This window comes from Macaca fascicularis, chromosome 9 (genome assembly GCF_037993035.2).
Source record: "Macaca fascicularis isolate 582-1 chromosome 9, T2T-MFA8v1.1".
Classification (NCBI taxonomy): Eukaryota; Metazoa; Chordata; class Mammalia; order Primates; family Cercopithecidae; genus Macaca; species Macaca fascicularis.
Window position 1 is genome coordinate 133,791,887 of NC_088383.1, and position 23,168 is coordinate 133,815,054.

At 42.0% G+C, this 23,168-nt stretch overlaps 1 protein-coding gene across 4 annotated transcripts in view; it reads left to right on the forward strand.

Annotated features, from left to right (window-relative positions):
* The window catches only part of ABRAXAS2 (abraxas 2, BRISC complex subunit), a 30,022-nt gene extending 17,309 nt beyond the window's left edge, over positions 1 to 12,713 (forward strand). For all 4 annotated transcript variants that reach the window (XM_074003041.1, XM_074003043.1, XM_005566693.4 and 1 more), the window contains 5 exons: positions 1,627 to 1,817; positions 3,970 to 4,089; positions 4,601 to 4,685; positions 6,557 to 6,671; positions 10,564 to 12,713. In XM_074003041.1, coding sequence (XP_073859142.1) covers positions 1,672 to 1,817; positions 3,970 to 4,089; positions 4,601 to 4,685; positions 6,557 to 6,671; positions 10,564 to 11,033 — 936 coding nt within the window. In that variant the 5' untranslated portion in view covers positions 1,627 to 1,671 and the 3' untranslated portion in view covers positions 11,034 to 12,713. The remainder of the gene's footprint in view (positions 1 to 1,626; positions 1,818 to 3,969; positions 4,090 to 4,600; positions 4,686 to 6,556; positions 6,672 to 10,563) is intronic.
* Positions 12,714 to 23,168: the final 10,455 nt, after the last annotated feature.

Below are 23,168 nucleotides of genomic sequence, written 5' to 3' on the forward strand. Positions count from 1 at the left end.
AGCTTGCAGTGAGCCAAGATCACGCCACTGCACTCCAGCCTGGGCGGCAGAGCGAGACTCCGTCTCAAAAAAAAAAAAAAAAAAAAAAAAAAGATTATATACTGAGGCCAGGCACAGTGGCTCATGCCTGTTATCCCAGCACTGTAGGAGGCTGAGGCGGATGGACCACTTGAGGTCAGGAGTTCAAGACCCACCTGGCCAACATGGCAAAACCTCATCTCTACTAAAAATAAAAAAATTAGCTGGGCATGGTGGCGCATGCCTGTGATACCAGCTGCTCGGGAGGCTGAAGCAGGAGAATCACTTGAACCCAGGAGGTGGAGGTTGCCGTGAGCTGAGATCGTGCCACTGCCCTCCAGCCTGGGCAACAGAGCAAGACTGTCTCAAAAAAAAAAAAAAAAAGATTATACCCTGAAAGAAAAGCTTGGGTTTTCTTTTTATTTAAGGAATATCAGAATTAATTGCTTTAATCTATGGGAAGATTTGTTTTAGGTTCAGTAGTACTCCTTGAGTCAGGAACTATTGCTTATTTCTTTGTTCTCTGTAGTTCTTTGCATGTGATATGAACTCAATGGAGAAAACATTATTCACTTAGAGTGGTATAATTAGTGAAAATATTTGTGACATAGCTAGCCTCAGCAAAAGTTGGCTTACTTTCTACATGAAAGTGTCAAAACAATCTCAATTTACTGTTAATTTTAATTTTAATATGACACTAATAGATTTAAACTACCTTTACTTCTTAAAACAAGATTTTAGCCCAGAGTTGGTTTCAAAGAAGGAAGCTGTATGAAGATTGATCTTCTAATAAATAATTAAATGTTTTGACAACAGATGTTTTTAAATTTCAATGTGCAAAAGAAAAATTCAGAAACTTACTTAAATTCAGATTCCTGGCTCTGTCTTGGGAGGTTCTGATTCTGCAGATTTGGGTGGGGCCCAGGAATCTGCACTTCAGCAGTCTTTCGGATATCCCTAAAGTCATCTGTCTTCCTGATGACCAACAAATCTCATTATGAGAAGTATTCTTCTAGAGAGCATAACAGTTTCATCAGCTAGTTTAGTTACGCTGTAGTTAGAGCTGACAAAGCCACACTTTTAAAATAGTTTTATTGAGGTAAAATTGACATATCATACATATTTCAAATGTATACTCTTAGAAGTTTGATGTATGTGTAAACTTGTGAAGCCATCACCATACTAAGATAACGAGCATCTCTATCACCTACAAAAGCTTCCTTATGCCTTTCCAGTCCTGCCTTCTCCCCTGATTCCTGTTAACCACTGATCTGCTTTATGTCACTGTAGATTAGTTTTCATTTTCTAGCATTTTGTATAAATAGAACCCTATAACCTATACTTGTTTTAGTGAGGAGGTGTCTAGCTTCTTTCACTCAGCATAGTTATTTTGGGACTCATTCGTGTTCTTTTTCTTACTAAGCAGGATCCAGTGTATGCCGGAACCAGTCTGTTTATCCATGCTCCTGCTGATGGACACTTGGGTTGTTTCAGTGTGGGGCTTTTGCACATAAAGCTTCTGTGAACATTTGTGCACTTGTGTTTGTATGGATACATTCAGAATTAAATTTGTAAGATTTCATGCAACTCTTCACACTTTTCTTTCAGAAAGTCATTGGGTGGTACAGATTCCGGCGCAACACACAGCAGCAGATGTCCTACAGAGAGCAGGTTCTTCACAAGCAGCTCACCCGCATCCTCGGTGTGCCCGACCTCGTCTTTCTCCTCTTCAGCTTCATCTCCACTGCCAACAATTCCACTCACGCTTTAGAATACGTACTCTTTAGACCAAATAGAAGGTAAAGCTTTCTTTTCCATCTGTCTCACATATAAGAAGGATGTTGGGACCAGGCGTAGTGGCTCACGCCTGTAATCCCAGCACTTTGGGAGGCCGAGGTGGGCAGATCATGAGGTCAAGAGATCGAGACCATCCTGGCCAACATGGTGAAACCCCGTCTCTGCGAAAAATTCAAAAATTAGGCCGGGTGCAGTGGCTCACGCCTGTAATCCCAGCTCTCAGGGAGGCAGAGGCGGGAGGATAGCTTGAGCCCAGGAGTTCGAGACCTGCCTGGGTAATATAACGAGACCCCGTTCTCCACAAAAAGGAAAAAAAAAAGACAAAAAAAAAAAAATTCAAAAATTAGCTGGGTGTGGTGGCATGTGCCCATATTCCCAGCTACTCAGGAGGCTGAGGCAGAAGAATCGCTTGAACCTGGAGGCGGAGGTTGCAGTGAGCTGAGATTGTGCCTGGCAACAGAGCAAGAATCCATCTCAAAAAAAAAAAAAGGACGGACGTTGGTACAAGTCATTGAGATTCATGACTTTGAAAATGTGCATTATAGTGCATTTTATGCTTTTTTTTTTTTTTTTTTTGAGACGGAGTCCAGCTCTGTCACTCAGGCTGGAGTGCAGTGGCACGATCTCAGCTCACTGCAACCTCTGCTTCCCGGGTTCAAGCGATTCTCTTGCCTCAGCCTCTCCAGTAACTGGGATTACAGGCACACACCACCATGCTGGCTAATTTTTTTGTATTTTTAGTAGAGACAGGGTTTTGACATGTTGGCCAGGCTGGTTTCGAACTCCTGACCTCAGGTGATTCACCTGCCTCAGCCTCCCAAAATTTTATGCATCTTTAAATAAAAATTTGTATTATTCTCTTTAGCTCTTTTTGTGGTTACAGAAGGTATTTTTCTTGTCAGTTATTTACATAAAATTGTTTTTGGATCAAGAAACATTAATAAGATGTGTTTATTATGCATAAATCCTTATAAGGAATAAATAGCTGGAAATCATCATTTGCTTCTCCATAATCCACTGTGTGGAAATGCAGTTTTATTGCTGCGGAAGTCTGATTATAATTTTGAAACAAATTTCATATACAAAATTGTGAAATTGATCCACCTGCTGGTTAATAAGGGTTTTGCATTGTGAACTTGTTAAAGCAAAAAAAAAAAAACAACACCCATATGATTATACGATCATGTTGCCTGTTTGTAAACAGCAGAATGGTTTCCCTCTGGAAGTTTATTTGTTGTAGAATAAATTAAATTGACATCAGTGAAAATAATTGTTAATTGTTAAAAAGGTTTTTATAAGATTTCATTACATAATCTGTAGGTATTTCTTGAGCACTTACAATAGGCTCAGCATTGTGTCGGTCACTGTGGGTATATGAAAGATGTGTAAGGCATGACCTCTGCTCTCAAGGAATTGATAAGCAAGGTTCTACTTTATAGGAGGGAAAACATTACTAACTCATGTATCCTTGGGTTTTCTGTAGAAGGAGGTGCTCCATGAGACCTTCCTGTTAGTTTACCAATGTCAGCAACTAAGACTCCTATCACCAAGCCCCATTCTTTTCTTAGTTAATTAATTTTATTTATTTTAACTTTATTATTATTATTTAGAGATAGGGTCTTGCTCTGTCACCCAGGCTGGAGTACAGTGGCACTATCATAGTTCACTGTAACCTTGAACTCCTGATCCTGTCACCTCAGCCTCTTAAGTAGCTGGGACTGTAGGCACATGCCACCACACATGCCCTTTTTAAAGAATTATTCATTTATTTATTTATTTAGAGATAGTCTCGCTCTGTCGCCCAGGCTGGAGTGCAGTGGCACAATCTTGGCTCATTGCATCCTCCGCCTCCTGGGTTCAAGTGATTCTCCTGCCTCTGCCTCCTGAGTAGCTGGGATTACCGGTGTGCACCACCATGCCCAGCTAACTTTTTTTTCATTTTTAGTAGAGACAAGGTTTCACCATGTCGGCCAGGCTGGTCTTGGTCTCGAACTCCTGACCTCAGGTGATCTGCCCACCTTGGCCTCCCAAAGTGCTGAGATTACAGGTGTGAGCCACCACACCTAGCCCTTTTTTTTTTTCAAACTGTCAATCTCACTTGAATATGATAGAATGGTACATTTAACATGATCTCTTTCTGAATTTTTCCCATAGGTATAATCAAAGGATATCACTTGCTATTCCCAATCTAGGAAATACTAGCCAGCAAGAGTACAAAGTGTCTTCAGTGCCAAATACTTCTCAGAGTTATGCCAAAGTGATTAAAGAACATGGGTAAGTTGAAAGGTAAAGTGCTAGTTTTTTCTTTTGTCAGCAATATTTCTTTTGTTAATAACATTTAAAAGGTGTATGGAAAAATGTAAAACCAAGTTTGATATGATTAAAACTGAAGAATACAGTAAGATAATTGTCTAGATACCACCAGCATGTATCAAAATTTTGTTCTTATTGAAAAGAGAATTTACTTTCATGAATTTTTAAAATCATTTACCACAATATTTTTTGTAATTGATACAAAAGTTTTGGATAGAGTATTATTTCTGAGGTTCTAAAACCTAAACATAGTCACTGAAAAATACATAGCTTTTTATTATTTTTTAAATGATCTTGGTAACATGGGTTTTTAAAATTTCTGTAATTCTTGTGGTATGAGCATTATTCCTTAAACACTGTCACCTTGGAGTCACAGCATTTAAACAATAAAGTGGAAGAGATAGGAAAAATGCCTTTCCATTTCACAGCGGTTATGGTAACCTTGTGACATCTTTTTCTGTTTGCCTTCTAGTACTGACTTTTTTGACAAGGATGGAGTAATGAAAGATATCAGGGCGATTTATCAGGTTTACAATGCACTTCAGGAGAAAGTTCAGGTAACTGATTTATTTATTAGTTTTCATCTTATTTGTCTTGCCCAAAAGTTTTTAATTCTACTTTAATTTTTAATTATCTTCCAACTGACAAATAGAGTTAGGATCCGAAAGTCAGAATCTGCTTCCCCAGAACAGAGTCAAGCTGTGGAATAATGATTCGTGCCGTCTTGCAGAATCCCGGCTCACTCACTCTGTGCCTGAAGTAGATTGTTAATGCTACTGTTTCAAATACTTACGGCCCCATTTGTGATAGTAGTTTTTCTAGGAAAATGTAGAAAGTCTTGCTAAGAACACAGCTATCTCCATCAGTTATATTCTAAGTCGAGACAGTATCAAAAGGCACCCATAACTGGTTGCCGCTCTGCTTCTTCATCCTATTTCACTCATTTTGCCCCCAGCTGCCTCCCTGAAGTGAAAGGATCTCGGCAGAGCCTGTTCATTCCCAGTCATTTATGCAACAGGCATCGATGGAAACATCTCCTGTGAGCCAACTACTGAGCTAGATGCTAACGATACTTTCCCACATTCTTTTCATCATCCCCGCTGTCTTCTTAGGAGTAGTTTGCTCTAAAATCTAAGAACAGAAGAGCCTTTGAACTTGCCTTTGAGTACAGCAAAGAAAGGGTTAAAGATGAAGCGCTCGAGATCCAGAGAAAGGCCTGACTTTAAGGAAAAAGGCTTTGGCCAGGCATGGTGGCTCACACCTGTTATCCTAGCACTTTGGGAGGCCTAGGCAAGAGGGTCTCTCGAGCCAAGTGGTTCGAAATCAGCCTGGGCAACATAATGAGACCCCATTTCTACAAAATAGTTAAAAATTAGCCAGGTGTGGCAGCATGCACCTGTAGTCCTCTGCTACTTGGGAAGCTGAGGAAGGAGGATTGCTCGAGCCCAGGAGGTCAAGGCTGCAGTGAGCTACGATTGTGCTGCTACTGCCACTGCACTCCAGCCCAGGTGACAGAGTGAGACCTCAACTCTAAAATATAAAAATAAAAAGGATGAAGGCCTCAATGAGTAGAAAGAGGAATGAAGGCAGATACTGAAAAAGAGGAAAACAGGCTGAGTTCAGCCCGGGGCAAAAGGAGAAGCATACAAGAGCCATTTCCAGTCTAGTGCTCCAAACTAGGGTCACTGTGCACCTACTAGTATAGGGAGCTTTATACAGACTCACTGATAACCAGCCTACTTTCTGGAAGCTTCTGGTATTTCTGCTATGGAAGGAACGTGCAGTAGAAAATAGCTTTTTGTCCTGAATTCATGATCATGCCCTTTTCAGAATATCAGCACTGGCCAAAAGTGGCTGTTATATTTCATTGTTGATTGAATAAGGCCTGCTTTGAAAATACCAAATCACATAGTTTTCTCAGGGTTATAAATAGCTACATTACACAGATGCAGTCTCAAAAACTACCTTTTATTAAACCTTGACTTTGAAACTTTTTTTCAACTTTATAAATATTTTCTGTTAAATTGTCTTATCTGATTTTTTGAATGTTGGTGATAAATAAAAGTTGAAAGCATCTTATTCCTGTCTTATCTTTTGTTCTTCCTTTGTATGCTAAACTGGTACCAACAGTTCCCTTTTCATTTCAATAAAAATGATTAATCAAAGGAAAGAGTAAATCTTTCCTATCTTACCCTTATTGGTCAACAATTTGTAAGCTAAATAGCGTAATCATCTTAAAATTAAAGCAAATCAGTGAATAATAACAATTCTAGTCTTTTGGGCTTTCTTGATTTTGTTCTACCTTATGTGGCTGCTTTTTAACTCAATAAACCATCTGGACTTTTCCTGGAGTTGTAATCAGCGCTGAATTTATGGAATGCCTTGTGCTTGAACTTGAAGCTAACCTTGTTGTCGTTTTTTTCCTCAGGCAGTGTGTGCAGATGTTGAAAAGAGTGAGCGAGTTGTTGAATCTTGTCAGGCGGAAGTGAACAAATTAAGAAGACAAATCACTCAGAGGAAAAATGAAAAGGAACAAGAAAGAAGTAAGTTTCTTATTAATTTTATCATTCAGTATCAGGGAAATGTTGTTTTAAACATCAGATTATATTATACAATAAATGATATGCTTCTTTCTATGCTCATCAAGTCTCAGATTAGCCTGGCTGTGGCAGAGTAGTCTCTTGTTCAGTTTCTCTGGAGGGCAAGTGCTGTTTTTCATAGTAGCCCCCTCAATTCTCTGACACTTGAAGAAAAAGAAGACCAAAGGTAGAAAAGCTGAAGTGGAAATTAGAATAAATCCCAATAAGTTATTGATATAGATTTGTGTATATATTGACAATCGGATCTAGTTACAGTGAATGTGGTGGTTGCTACTTAGTTAACCCTGGCATACCCAGCAGAACACTGTGTCCTGTATTTTTTTTTTTTTTTTTTTTTTTTTTAGACAGAGTCTCCCTCTGTCACCCAGGTTGGAATCAGTGGCGTGATCTTGGCTCACTGCAACCTCCACCTTCTGGTTTCAAGTGATTCTCCTGTCTTAGTCTCCCGAGTAGCTGGGACTATAGGTGCCCGACACCATGCCCAGCTAATTGTTTTTTTTGTTTGTTTTTTCAGTAGAGACGGGGTTTCACCATGTTGGCCAGACTGGTCTCAGCCTCAGGTGATCCATCCGCCTCGGCCTCCCAAAGTGCTGGGATTACAGGCGTGAGCCACTGCACCCAGCCTGTGTCCTGTCTTAATATAGCCTCATAGAGGAGCTACCAAATATTCTTTTAGCTTTATGTTCGGTCATAGTAAAGGTTTTAAATGTCTAATTTTCGTAACCATGGATGAATAGACACCATTAGGCTAAGGAACAAACTGAATGAGAATTAGGCCCATGAACCTAGTAATTCCAGCATAACAGCCATGTTTGCTGTAACACCACCAGAATTATTATCTGTATGTAAAATTTATAAACATATGGCAGATAATATCAAGTGTAAAAGATAAGGTTAGGGCTAAACTTTTCCAATTTAATAAGAATATATATAATCCAGTTAAAATGTAATTCATGTTTCCAGGCAAATATAACAGTCTGATTTACTGTTACATTTTTCTAGAAATAATCAGAAATACAGATAGGGCCGGGCGCAGTGGCTCACGCCTGTAATCCCAGCACTTTGGGAGGCTGAGGCGGGCAGATCACGTGAGGTCAGGAGTTCGATTAGCCTAGCCAATGTGGTGATACCTCATCTCTACTAAAAATACAAAAATTAGCTGGTCATGGTGACGTGCACTTGGCAGAAGAATTGCTTGAACCTGGGAGGTGGAGGTAGCAGTGAGCCAAGATCACACCACTGCACTCCAGCCTGGGCAACACAGTGAGACTGTCTCAAAAAAAAAAACAACAAAATAGAGGCTGGGCATGCTGGCTCATGCCTGTAATCCCAGCACTTTGGGAGACCAAAGCGGGCGGATCACGAACTCAGGAGTTTGAGACCAGCCTAGCCAACATGGTGAAATCCCATCTCTACTAAAAATACAAAAATTAGCTGGGCATGGTGGCAGGCACCTGTAATCCCAGCTACTTGGGAGGCTGAAGCAGGAGAATCGTTTGAACCCGGGAGGCAGAGGTTGCAGTGAGCCAAGATCACGCCACTGCACTCCAGCCTGGGCCACAGGGCGAGACTCTATCTCAGAAAAAAGAAAGAAATACAGATAGGAATTTTTATTTTCATTTTTTAGAGATGAAGTCTCACTCTATTGCCCAGGCTGGTCTCAGACTCCTGAGCTTTAAACGATCTTCTTGCCTCAGCCTCCCAAAGTGCTGGGATTACAGGTGTGAGCCACTATGCCTGGCCAAAATAGGAATTTAAAGTAGTTAAGTCAACAAAAGTAAAATAATTGAATAAATTGCAGTATGTTATAAATATGTATAGCTATAATTTGTCAATTTACAGTTATAAGTTTTATTTAAATTATGGTATATATATGTATGATGGAATATTATACAGCCATTGAAGTGAATTTGAATTAATGCCCAATATATTATTATTATTTTTTTTTTCTTTTTGAGACAGAGTCTTACTCTGTCAGCCAGGCTGGAGTGCAGTGGCTCAGCTCACTGCAAGCTCTGCCTCCTGGGTTCATGCCATTCTCCTGCCTCAACCTCCTGAGTAGCTGGGACTATCGGCACCCACCACCACGCCTGGCTTAATTTTTCTGTATTTTTAGTAAAGAGGGGTTTTCACCGCGTGAGCCAGGATGGTCTCGATCTCCTGACCTCATGACCCACCTGCCTTGGCCTCCCAAAGTGCCAGGATTACAGGCGTGAGCCACCGCGCCTGGCCCCAATATATAATTTTAAGTAAAAAAACTAGACCGGGCACGGTGGCTCACACCTGTAATCCCAGCACTTTGGGATGCCGAGATGGGCGGATCACGAGGTCAGGAGATCGAGACCATCCTGGCTAACGCGGTGAAACCTCGTCTCTACTAAAAATACAAAAAATTAGCCGGGTGTGGTGGCGTGGTGGCAGGCGCCTGTAGTCCCAGGTACTCGGGAGGCTGAAGCAGGAGAATGGTGTAAACACGGGAGGCGGAGCTTGCAGTGAGCCAAGATAGCGCCAGTGTACTCCAGCCTGGGCGACAGAGTGAGACTCCGTCTCAAAAAACAAACAAACAAAAAAAAACTAGGCCAACCATGGTGGCTCACACCTGTAATCCTAGCCCTTTGGGAGGCCGAGGCAGGTGGATCACTTGCACCCAGGAGTTCAAGACCAGCGTGGGCAACATGGCAAACCCTGTCTCTACTTAAAAAAAAGAAAAGAAAAGAAAAAAAGCCAGGTGTGGTGGCATGCACCTCTAGTCCGAGCTCCTTGGGAGGCTGAGGTGGGAGAATCACCTGAGCCAGAGAGGTCAAGGCTACAGTGAGCCATGATTGTGTCACTATACTCCAGCCTGGGTGACAGAGTGAGACCCTGTCTCAACAAACAAAAAACTAGGATATAAAACAGTATAAACTAGGTGATGTCAGCCATGTTTTATACACATGTGTACAGACAAACACTCAAAGCTGGATAATAAAACCGAGTTCAGCAAGGATTAGTGACTTCTGTAACACAGCAAGGAAGTGAGGGCCTGATACTTACAATTTAGGTCTCTTCGCTTGAAATCCTGTGTCCTTTTCATCCTGACAATGTTATTGGGATGATGGAATTGTGGGCAGCTTTTATTTTCTTTCATCCTTTCTAAATAATCTAAATATTGTACGAGTGTGTATCAGTTTTATAATACTTTTAAAAAATTTAAATGTTACCTACAAAAACTTTCAAGACTATGTGGACTATGTGGGTTCTTTCACAGCATTAATAAAAATAGAGTAAAGCTGTGGTTCAGTACCTACTTAACATAGGGCTTTTAAAGTTTTAAGGTGTATAAGTGTATTATGACAGGTAGCTATAAAGAAATCGGTTTTTTGATAGGAGGCTGCCAAAGAAAGAATCTCACATTTCCATTCCGTGGACAGGACGTTTCCATTTCAACCTTTGGGCCCCACAGCATGACACAGCAAGCCCCGCGCCAGGGAACCAGCACAGGATGTGGAGCGGCAGAGCCTGCATTCTGAGTCTCAGGCCCACTTCCAGCTGTCCCCTTAGCCACATCACCTCACCTTTCAGAACTCTGGTTTCTTTGCATCTATAATGGAAACAGTAGTCATAACGATAATGATAACACTTCAGAAATTTGTCATGGCCTTAAATGAATTAATGTGTAGGGAAATATCTTGTAAATTATCAAGTACTATGCAATTGTAAAATAATTAATAGTAACAGTCAGCTTCATTGCCTCACTGCTGTTTTCCAGAACATTCGGGTTGACCATGTTATACATTGAGATGAAAAGCTGTGAGAATCTAGAAAGTGTTAGAATATTCTTTTTTTTTTCATCCAGGATTGCAGCAGGCAGTGTTAAGCAGACAGATGCCGTCTGAAAGTTTGGACCCAGCATTCAGTCCTCGGATGCCCTCTTCTGGGTTTGCAGCTGAAGGTAGAAGTACACTTGGAGATGCAGAGGCCTCTGATCCTCCTCCCCCCTATTCTGATTTTCACCCAAACAATCAAGAAAGTACTTTGAGCCACTCTCGCATGGAAAGGAGTATCTTTATGCCTCGACCTCAAGCTGTGGGCTCCTCCAATTATGCTTCCACCAGTGCCGGACTGAAGTATCCTGGAAGTGGGGCTGACCTTCCTCCTCCCCAAAGAGCAGCTGGAGACAGTGGCGAGGATTCAGACGACAGTGATTATGAAAATTTGATTGACCCTACAGAGCCTTCTAATAGTGAATACTCACATTCGAAAGATTCTCGACCCGTGACACATCCCGACGAGGACCCCAGGAACACTCAGACCTCCCAGATTTAACTAAACAAAAGGAACTCTCCACCTAGCACTGGTTTTCTTCATTGCTTACTGAGAGGGTTTTTGAGAACTTAATCTGGGGGGAACTGCTTTCTCAGATACCTTGACTCCCAAGAAGAGAGTCCTTGTGCACAGAACCTGTGGGAGGCTCCATCTGTGGGTCTTTTCCTTTGGATACAGTGTGCAAGCTTCATGGCAGAATCATTAAGATAATCAAATTGTCCTAATTCTGGTGCGATTCATGGATGTACTGGTAAATTTAGGCAAAGTGAAACTTATCAGCGTAGTTTCTGTTCTTTAAAATAAATTGGAAATTAGAGACTAAGCACAATTAGTCTATAAATGTTCTATAAATCAAAAACTTACCTCTTGCACTATCATGCCTTGAAATTTACTTTTTCAAAGGGAAACAAGTTTAGCAGCAGCCTTCAAAGAACTCCTTTCTATGATGAGCCAAATTCATCTTTGCCAGAAAAGAAATTTTGATAATTCCAAGAAACCTGATTGGAACAAATCAGATATACCTTCTCTTGTCTGCATGACTTTGTGAGATAAAAGAGAGGGCTTTCAACTTTTTTCTACTAGCTTGATATGTATTATCACTTAAAATGGTTGCCTTTAAAAAAAAAAGTAGAGATACTAATTACCAGTAAGTAATCATCCAAATAAATATGTCATAAAATAAATTAATTATTTTTTTCTTGATGGATTACAGTGACTACTGTGTTGCACTGGCACCTGTATGGAATCTTAGAGGACACACAGCAGTGGAGAATAGAAGGAGTGAGTTTTATAATGAACAGATTCCAGACACGGTAGGTTTAGCTGAGTTCATACAGAGGAGATATAACTCATTTAGATCTTCTGACAAATCCTAGTGTTAGTTTTATTTGTGGAGGAAAGACATTTAATAATAAACTGTTTGGGAATCTTGGTGAATAAAGATTCATTTTCAAGCTGAATAACCATACTTATTTTATTTTAAGTTGCCCTTTAGGGAATAATTGCGGTATGTGTAGAGACTCTCTTGGGATGCACTTATATTTTTATTTAATGACTACTTGTTTTCTAGTTTTGCCCACAACGTGTGAAACCACTAAGACATTCAGGAGCATGTTGGGCTTCTGGTTTGGAAACTGCAAGACCCGCCATTTATGACAAGGACAGCCAAGAGGTTAATACTTGGAGTTTAACTGCCTTTCCTTTGAACTAGTTAAAACCTGTAAGAATAAGGAAGTTGTTGGAGAGGCTTAAAATCTGGGTTCTGAAAAAGTAGTTTCAGTTTATAGGATAGACATTTACTCACTGAGCTCCAGTTCCAGTACTAAATTAGACAGTATCATATAGACCGAAAATGAAACGCTAGAACTGCCATTCTTTGGATCGTCCCTCTATGGGGGTCTGTCTTTTAACTACTCTTCTGGTTTGGTTGGCCTTACACCACTGCCATTTGATTTAAAACGCTGCAGACCACTTTATCTGCAAATGTGTTCCAGTTTTTATCAGCTACCTACTACACAGCTTCAGCGCCAGTGTGAATTTATTTTTTTTAAGTGCCATTACCATCTCTGTTCAGATTTTGACATTCAGGAAAATATTTTTATTTTGATGCCATACTGAAATCTACAATGTATATCTGACAAAGCAGTTAAATGTGACAATAAAAAACTTATTTAATCATGGTACCATTGTTTTAATGTCTGTCTCAGCACCGGACAAGGCCTTTCCTCAGTGTACTCATTCTGGCAATTAATAATGGACTTAAAAGAGCTTTTTAAAGGGCATTAAAACTCATCTCCATACAAAGTTTTTGTCAGGCTGCTTTCAGGAGACATCCAGGAACACAACTTGCTAAAATATTTCTGTGATTTTCAGGAGTTTCTGTTTCCAAAATGTTTCTGTTGATTTCTTGTTACCTACAGAACTAAGTATCAATTGAGTATAAAATTGAGTCTTGGAAAGGTCCCCACAGGGCATCTTCCAAGAGGAACTGATCTTGTTTAAAGTGACCCCTCAGCCTGGATCCCCTAATAATTGAGATACTGTAGAACTTGCTGCCTGAGAGCATCTTAGGAATCGTGAGATCACTTGAGAACAAGGGTCGGCTGGCTGACGAGTGTATTCTGGATTCTGAGGGAGCCATTCCTGTTGAGTGACGTATCTCTTCCAAAATGCAAGGGGAGAGTGTTTTCAGCAGGGTTTTAACGTGTGAATTACAGCCTTTTAGGGTTCTACTTGACATCTCCAAGAATTTGGAGAAAAGGAAACTGGATTCTTTTGACTTACTTCAAAGTCTGGAAATGCCCGGTTACATGTTGTAATTGGTTTTTCTGGAGTAAAATCAAAACAGAAATCTCATCCCCAAATATTCAGGATACATATTTCTTTTAATTGCAGACACAGTGGGGCATTGACCGTAACTGCTTTAACAAAAATATTTAAATTTTCTTGTCAGTCTGTGTTTTAAGGAGATAAAAAGAATCTGGGATGATGTAAAATAAGAATACAGTGGAAATAACTAATGGTTATTAACTGTGTTCTGGGTCTGACTTGCCTTGGCTGTAGGTTTCATTTCAGTTACTGAAAAATCTTCCTTTTTTCATTAGGATCTGCTTCATCCTTTCCCATAGCAAACCTGAATTCCGCCAGACAGGCAGGAAGCCTGAAGGCAAATGGATTCGTAAATGTAGTGCTAATAAATAATGGAAAATGTTTACTTTTCAACTTTATGACAAACAGATTTCGGAAAAGTTCTGGGATTTAGCTTAGCTGTCTTCCTTTTATACAGTGATCTTTGTAATGTCCTAAATAAGGCGAGTCTGGACATAGAGTACCTCCAAACTGGGTTACTCTAGGGTTCTTCTGATCCCTAGAGATGGGGAGAGGAGTACCTTCCAGCAGTGAGGCTTTGTAACATCTGCAAGCAAATGTCCCTCTGGATGCCAGATGTGACATGTAGTCCAGAATGTAGTGCTTAACAAAAGAAAGCTCATTGCAGCATATTTCTAATAGCAAAAACATGGAAGTGACATTAATGCTAATGTAGGGGAATGGTGAATTTTGATACACTCCAGAAGAAATAGTCTTTGCAGCCATTAACAATATTTAGGTAGAAATAAAAAAGATGGGTGGGCGCAGTGACTCAGACCTGTAATCCCAGCAGTTTGGGAGGCTGGGGTGGGCGGATCGCTTGAGCTCAGGAGTTCAAAACCAGCCTGGAAAACATGGTGAAACCCTGTCTCTATTCAAACAAAGCAAGGCCACTTGCAGTGGCTCACGCCTGTAATCCCAGCACTTTGGGTGGCCAAGGTGGGTGGATCACCTGAGGTAGGGAGTTCCAGACCAGCTTGGTCAACATGGTGAAACCCCATCTCTACTAAAAATACGAAAATTAGCCAGGTGTGGTTGACGCACACCTGTAATCCCAGCTACTGGGGAGGCTGAGGCACGAGAATTGCTTGAACCCAGGAGTCAGAAGTTGCAGTGAGCTGAGATCACACCACTGCACTCCAGCCTGGTCGACAGAGTGAGATTGTCTCAAAAAAAAAAAAAAGATTTCTTTACATGGAGATACCAAATGAAGAAACCCAGGTGTCCAAACAGCATGTTTGATCTGATTTTTGTGGGGAAAAAATTAGTATTGTTCTTGATAGAAAACAATCTGGAAGGATATTCACATAAGTGTTAACAATGTGGTCCTGGGATGTGGCAAGATGGATAATTTTTCTCTCTTTCACTTGTTTGCATTTTATAATTTTTCTGCAGTAAGTGTTTGTGTAATAAAAGACTTCAGAAATGGTGGTCACTGACTACATGAGTTATTTCATGCACACCACCTTAGAGGGGATTCTAGAAACATTCCGGATTCTCTGGGTTTATTTACCACGCTTGAATTTTTCAGATCTGTGGCCTGAATAAGATCAACCTTGTTGATGCTCTTCTCTTCCCTTCCGTCAACCTTTATCATTTCCAGATAAAAATCATGTTTTGTTTTGCCTTGACACTGATTTTTTTTTCTAATAAATCTGGAGCCTGTTCGACTTTACTTAGTTCAGAACCCATTTCCTAAATTTCCAAGAAGCACTTAAGAAATAACTTCAGAGACTGAAGGTAATTCAAAACTGGAGCAATTATTTATATTTTTCTCAAGGCAAAGGTTTCTACAACATGGATGTTTTGAGACTTAAAATATCAGGCCAGCTTTCCTTGATCTTGCAGATACTCTCTTTGCAAGATTTTTTTCTTTTTCTTTTTTTTTTTTTTTTTTGAGACTCTGTTTGCAAGATTCTTTTTTTTTTTTTTTTTTTTTTTTTTTTGAGGTGGAGTCTTGCTCCAATGCCCAGGCTGGAGGGTAGTGCTGCCAATGTCAGCTCACTGCAACCTCCACCTCCCAGGTACAAGAGATTCCCCTGCCTCAGCCTCCCAAGTAGCTGGGACTACAGGCGTGTGCCACCACACCTAGCTAATTTTTGTATTTTTAGTAGAGACGGTGTTTCACCATGTTGGCCAGGCTGGCCTTGAACTCCTGAGCTCAAGCAATCTGCCCACCTCGGCCTCCCAAAGTGCTAGGATTACGAGCATGAGCCACCACACCTGGCCTGTTTGAAAGATTCTTGTGTCATGCTTGCTGTAATGCTGAACAATGCCTTTCCTGCCAGGTGTTCCCTTAGGTCGTATTAAGTATTAGGAGATGTAGACCCTTGTTAGTCCAGTCCGCACACAAACAAATCTGGGAGGTGTTTTATTGCAAAGTAAATCTATTCTTGTTTGGGACATTTGTTGTGGCCAATCAGTTGTGGGCTCTGCTTGGTAGATGTGGGGGCCATTCGGTCTCAACTGATTTGAAGCATAATTTATCTATACTAGAATGTGTATCATCCAGAAGACCTTGTCCAGGGCCAGGCAAGGTGGCTCACGCCTATAATCCTAGCACTTTGGGAGGCTGAGGTGAGTGGATCACCTGAGGTCAGGAGTTCAAGACCAGCCTGGCCAATGGTGAAACCTGTCTCTACTAACAATACAAAAAATTAGCCAAGTGTGGTGGTGCGTGCCTGTAATCCCAGCTACTCAGGAGGCTGAGGCAGGAGAATCACTTGAATCCGGGAGGTGGAGGTTGCAATGAACTGAGATTGTGCCACTGCACTCCAGCCTGGGTGACAGAGCAAGACTCCATCTTAAAAACAAACAAAAAAAGACTTTGTCCATAGTTTCAAGGTATGTGAGTGGAATTGGGGAACAGTAAGTAACTGCTCTCTGGAAATACTAAGCACAGGGTAAATCCCTGGCACACACGTAAGATGGGAAGTTTGGAGATGCATTTTATACATCTTCTTAAAGAGTTCTTCATCTTCTCAATCTGTCGCGATCCTACCCGTTTTTGTTGTTGTTGTTGTTTTTGTTGTTGTTTTGAGACGGAGTCTCACTCTGTTGCTCAGGCTGGAGTGCAGTGACGTGATCTCAGCTCACTGCAACTTCTGCTGCCCGGGATCAAGCAATTCTCCTCCCTCAGTCTCCCAAGTAGCTGGGATTACAGGCGCCTGCCACCACACCTTGCTAATTTTTGTATTTTCAGTAGAGATGGGGTTTCACCATGTTGGTCAGGCTAGTCTTGAATTCCTGACCTCAGGTGATCCACCCGCCTTGGCCTCCCAAAGTGCTGGGATTACAGGCATGAGCCATCACACCCGGCCACACGGCCATTTTTAAATTTTTTATGCGAAAGTTTTAAAAGACATACAAAAGTGAGACAGTAAAAGAACCACAATTTTTTCCTTCCTCACTTTCAAGGATTATCAACTATTTGACACCCTTGTTTAATCAACCCCCTTTCTGTTAAAAAGTTATTGCTATCCTCTTTTAATTTTTAATTTATTTATTTGGTTTTTTTTATTTTGTTTCTGAGACAGGGTGTTGCTCTGTTACCCAGGCTACAGTGCAGTAGTGCCATCGTAGCCCACTGCAGCCTCAAATTCCTGGGCTCAACCAATCCTCCTGCTTCAGCCTCCTGAGGACCACAGGCATGTGTCACCGTGCCCAGCTAAGTTTTTTTTTAGAGATGGGGGTCTCATTATGTTGCCCAGACTGGTCTTGAACTCGAGCCACTGCGCCTGGCCTGCTATCTTCTTTTAAAGCAAGCTTGGGCGGGGCACGGTAGCTTGTGCCTGTAATCCCAGCACTTTGGGAGGCCGAGACGGGTGGATCACTTGAGGTCAGGAGTTCAAGACCAGCCTGGTGAAACCCCCATCTCTACTAAGAATACAAAAAAAATTTAGCTGGGCATGGTGGCGGGTGCCTGTAATTCCAGCTACTGTGGAGGCTGAGGCAGGAGAATCACTTGAACCTGGGCAGCGGAGGTTGCAGTGAGCTGAGATCGCGCCACTGCACTCCAGCCTGGGCAACAAGAGCAAAGCTCCATCTATTTTGTAAATAAAAAGAAAGAAACATAGCGCCCTGGATTGGCCTCACTTTGAAAAAACTGGAAAAAACATGGGACCTTTGGGGAAATGATTGTGAGTTTTCTTAGGCATAATAATGGTATGGATATGTGAGAGAGTCTCCTCTCACATATCAGTCTCTGATTTTTTTTTTGTTTTTTTTTTTAAGACAGAGTCTCACTCTGTTGCCAGGCTGGAGTGCAATGGCAGCATCTTGGCTCACTGTAACCTCTGACTCCCTGGTTCAAGCGTTCTCCTGCCTCAGCCTCCTGAGTAGTTGGGATTATAGGCATGCACCACCATGCCCTGCTAATTTTTGTATTATTAGTAGAGACAGGGTTTCACTGTGTTGGCCAGGATGGTCTCAACATCCTGACCTCGTGATCCACCTGCCTTAGCCTCCCAAAGTGCTGAGATTACAGGTGTGAGCCACCATGCCCGGCCGAGAATCTCCTGATTTTTAAGAAACACAGGCTGTGTGTTTAAGGGTGAAGAGTCATGATGTCTGAAGCTCACATTCAAATGGCTCAAAAAACACACATGTACGGAGAAGGACAATCATGGCACAGGTTAGATTGTTGAATGTAGCTCATGGGGATATGAATGTCTGTGTCCTAGTTTTTCAACCTTTTTGTATGTTTGGAATTTTACATAATAAAAGTTGGGAAAAAGTAAAAGAAGGGCTGATAATTTCTACTCCACCATTCCATAGGCAGAATGATATTAAAAATGTTCAGTGACTGGTATGGAACATAAATTATGCTAGAAATAATAAAACTGATATATGTTCTTTTACTTTTGAAATACACTAAAATGTATAAAGAGGCTGGGCACGGTGGCTCACGCCTGTAATCCCAACACTTTGGGAGGTCGAGGCGGGTGGATAATTTGAGACCAGGAGTTTGAGACCAGCAGGGCCAACATTGTAAAACCCCATCTCTACTAAAAGTACAAAATTTAGCCGGGCGTGGTGGCACATGCCTGTAGTCCCAGCTAGTACAAAAATTACTGGGCATGGTGGCACATGCCTGTAGTCCCAGCTACTTGGGAGGCTGAGGCACAAGAATTGCTCGAACCAGGGAGGTGGAAGTTGGAGTGAGCCAAGATCACGCCACTGCACTCCAGCCTGAGTGACAGAGTGAGACTCAGTCTCAAAAAATAAAATAAAATAAAATGTATGAAGATATTTCAAATATGTATATACATCTTGAATGAAAGGGTAGAGTATAAATTATTCACCATATTATTGTAATAATCTCCAAATCAGTTTTTGATGTTACAGATTCTCAGCACGCTGTTTAGTTAGCTGTCGCTAGCTAAATGGCGCCCCAGTCTGGACCACGATTTGACATAGGAATTGCATCAAACTGTTTCAATGGCTTTCTTGGTAAGTTTAAGTAGAGGATCATTTCTATCATCAACAATCATGTTCACAATGCTGGATTCCCTCTTAACTTCTGCTGGCCCCAAAGCATCCACATTTAGAATTTCTCTAGCCTTAATCATACTTAGGTTTTAACATAGCCAGTATCTCTGTCATTAACTGTATTGAAAACACTGTTAGAATGGCTGTTTCATTAATTTTTGTTTATTTAAAATCTACAGAACTTTGCAAACGTCAGCTGGCCAAATGTCAGGATTAAGTAAATTAAAAGACCTCAAAGTTTACTATATTTGTTTATGTTTATCATAAAACAGCAAATACGTTCTCATGTAGTTTGTTAGACAATTTAATAGTTTTTCTGGGAATTGGCACTTTATTATTTCAAAAGGCTCTTACATTTTTTGTTTTTCTAATGCTTTCTGCCTTTTCAAGCTTTATCAGTTTTATATATCCAATCACTTTTATTATTTTGTCAACTTTAATCATTTATTCCTTATAGACTTAAAGAAAGTACTGACATCTCTGTTAGAATAACATTTACTGCCAGGTGCTGTGGCTCATGCCTATAATCCCAGCACTTTGGGAGGCTGAGGCAGGCGAATCACTTGAGATGGAGTTTGATTCCAACATGGTGAAACCCCATCTTTACCTAGCACTTTGGGACGCCAAGGCGCATGGATCACCTGAGGTCAGGAGTTGGAGACTACCATGACCAACATGGAGAAACCCCGTCTCTACTAAAAACACAAAATTACCCAGGCATGGTGGCACATGCCTGTAATCCCAGCTACTCAGGAGGCTGAGGCAGGAGAATCGCTTGAAACCGGGAGGCGGAGATTGCCGTGAGCCAAGATCGTGCCATTGCACTCCAACCTGGGCAACAGGAGTGAAACTCTGTCTCAAAACAACAAATAAACAAAAAACAAACAAAAATTAGCCCGGCATGGTGGCAGATGCCTGTAATCCCAGCTACTCAGGAGGCTGAGACAGGAGAATTGCATGAACCTGAGAGGCAGAGGTTGCGGTGAGCTGAGATCACACCACAGCACTCCAGCCTGGGCAATAGAGCGAGACTCCATCTCTAAATAAATAAATAAATAAAAGACTATTGTTTACCAAAGCCATTTCTCTTTAAGTGTTTCCATTGGCCAGACATTTGACTACTTCTCTTTTATAAATTCCATTAAAGAGAATATTGAAGACTCAATTTCCAAACTACTTTTGTAGCTCTAGCTCCTCAGATTGCCCACTGAGGTCCAAGTATTCTAATTTTTAATTTTTAGGTTCTCAGCTCCTTTAATATATTATTTAATTTTCTCTCTTCGTTTGATAGAGTTGTAAATTTTAATTTTTTATAAAAAAGATATAAGGTGATTTAACTGATATATCTTTTATTACACTATTGACAAATAATTGAATATATTCCACTTAGTATCATATGAAAACATCCACGGCTGGGTGCGGTAGCTCACACCTGTAATCCCAGCACTTTGGGAGGCTGATGCGGGTGGATCACCTGAGGTTGTGAGTTCGAGACCAGCCTAGCCAACATGGTGAAACCCCGTCTCTACTAAAAATACAAAAATTAGCCAGGCGCAGTGGCAGGTGCCTGTAATCCCAGCTACTCGGGAGGCTGAGGCAGGAGAATTGCTTGAACCCAGGAGGCGGAGGTTGCAGTGAGCCAAGATTACCCCATTGCACTCCAGCCTGGGAGACAAGAGTGAGACTTTGTCTCAAAAAAAACAAAAAAAGAAAAAGAAAACATCCAGAATATTTTCTAAACTCTAGCCAAAACTTTAGACTTTCTTTGTAACATTACACTGACACTATCTACATGAAATCAATGTTTACTTGTAAATTCTTCTCAATGGAATCATTTCTTTTGAATAGTCAACAATAAAGCTCAGTATGTTATTTTTTTCTTCTTCTTCTTCTTTTTGAGACGGAGTCTCACTCTGTCACCCAGGCTGGAGTGCAGTGGTGCAATCTCGGTTCACTGCAAGCTCCGCCTCCTGGGTTCACACCATTCTCCTGCCTCAGCCTCCCGAGTAGCTGGGACTACAGGCGCCCACCACCACGCCCGGCTAATTTTTCGTGTTTTTAGTAGAGGCGAGGTTTCACCGTGTTAGCCAGGATGATCTCGATCTCCTGACCTCGTGATCTGCCCGCCTCAGCTTCCCAAAGTGCAGGGATTACAGGCGTGAGCCACGGCGTCCAGCCTTAGTATGTTATTTCTAGTATTGTTCATAGGACAACAGAAAGCATTATATATATCTTTAAAATCTTTAATTTTGTGTCCCAGCCTACTCCAGAGGCTGAGGTAGAAGAATGGCGTGAACGCAGAGGCAGAGGTTGCAGTGAGCCGAGATCGCGCCACCGCACTCTAGCCTGGGCGACAGAGCAAGACTCTGTCTCAAAAAAAAAAAAAAAAAATCTTACATTTTGGCCAGATATGTTGGTTAATGCCTGTAATCCCAGCACTTTGAGAGGCCAAGGTGGAAGGATCACTTCAGCCCAGGGGTTCAAGACCAGCCTAGACAACAGAGCAAGACCACTGCACCCGGCCAGCCTGGCTAATTAAAAAAAAAAAATTTAGGCCAGGCTCGGTGGCTCAAGCCTGTAATCCCAGCACTTTGGGAGGCTGAGACAGTCGGATCACGAGGTCAGGAGATTGAGACCATCCTGGCTAATATGGTGAAACCCCGTCTCTACTAAAAATACAAAAATTTAGCCGGGCATGGTGACGGGCGCCTGCAGTCCCAGCTACTTGGGAGGCTGAGGCAGGAGAATGGTGTGAACCCGGGAGGCAGAGGTTGCAGTGAGCCAAGGTCACACCACTGCACTCCAGCCTGGGTGACAGAGTGAGATTCTGTCTCAATAAGAAAAAAAAAAAATTAATTTTTTGTAGAAATGAGGTCTCACTATGTTGCCCAGGCTGGTCTCTAGCTCCTGGGCTCAAGCGATCCGCCCACCTCAGCCTCCCAAAGTGCTGGGATTAAGGATGTGAGCCACCGCGCTCAGCCCATACCACGGTTTTCCTCCAGTTTCACAACTGCACGGTGTTGACTGAGGGGTTCCAAGCTCCCAGATGCATGGACATGTTCGTGTGCATCAATGACCTGGGCGACTCTGTGGTCCTGCCTGGCCGTGTGCAGCATGGATGCAAGGCCTCCGCCCTCATCCTCGTTCTCCAGTTGACATTTCTAAAAATGCCCTTGAGTGCTGAAGTCCATGGGACCAGCAGCATTTTGAAAGTAAGGATGAATTTCTTGGACAGTAGCCACTCATTAGGGTGACAAACTGTTTTGGTTTGCCAGGATCCCCCCGGTTTTAGCATTGACATCTCCAGGTCCTGGAAACTCCTCTAGATGGTTGGTCACCTGACCTTCTGTGTAAACTGAACCCAAGGATCCAAATCAAAACGTATTTAGGGAATGGTGGTTTTGTAGGACACTGCCCAGCCTGCAATAATAGCTTGTTTTTCCCCCGGGAGACATTGGTAAAGCCTTGGAGCATCCTGAGCCATCCAGGCCAGTAAAACTCTATGTTGAATGTAATCATTTACAGGCTTCATAGATGAGAAGAAATGAACACTCCTGGATGAACAGCAACTGTGGCTTAAAGAAGAACCACAGGGGAGAAATCCACTGGGAGGGTGTGGCAGGAGGGTGAAGAAACCAGAGCTGGCCTCCTCAAAATGCCTTAAGCCAGTGTGTCCTCCAAGTAATGGGGGCCATCCCTCCTGCCACGGAGTGTTCTATAAGAGCGGCCTTCAAATCCTCTCTCCTTTCAGAGCGGAGGGACTATCTCTGCTCCCCGTCACTTCCCCAGGCCATCAGCTTTGGTCCAGTTGGAAGGATTGATTCCCTGTCCATTCAGCCCTGGCTTCTCTGCTGAGCCCCCTTTCCCCAAGCACACCTCTGTCCCAGGGAAACACCAAGACTTTCTGTACACACTCACTCGCTGTCCAGTGGTGATGGAGACCTGTATTCTGGTGTGGTGACCTCAGGAGATTCCGGGCCACCCATCGCAGGCCTGGGAAGTAGCTTACAACAGTGGGCTTTGGAGTCAGACTCACCTGACGCTTGAATTTCAGCCCTGCCATTTCCATAACTGTGTGCCCTGGGCAAGTTACTCAACCTTTCTGAGCCTCATCTGTAGGTACAGTAAATATGGATGGGTGGTAATACTTTTTTCATAGGGTATTGGAGGATTATGTGAGTTAGAGTATAGAAGCTTTAAAACAAGCCTGGAAGACAATAAACTCTGATAAGTTGTGGCCACTGTTGCCTTGAACTAAGTCTTCTTCCAAGAGGCATC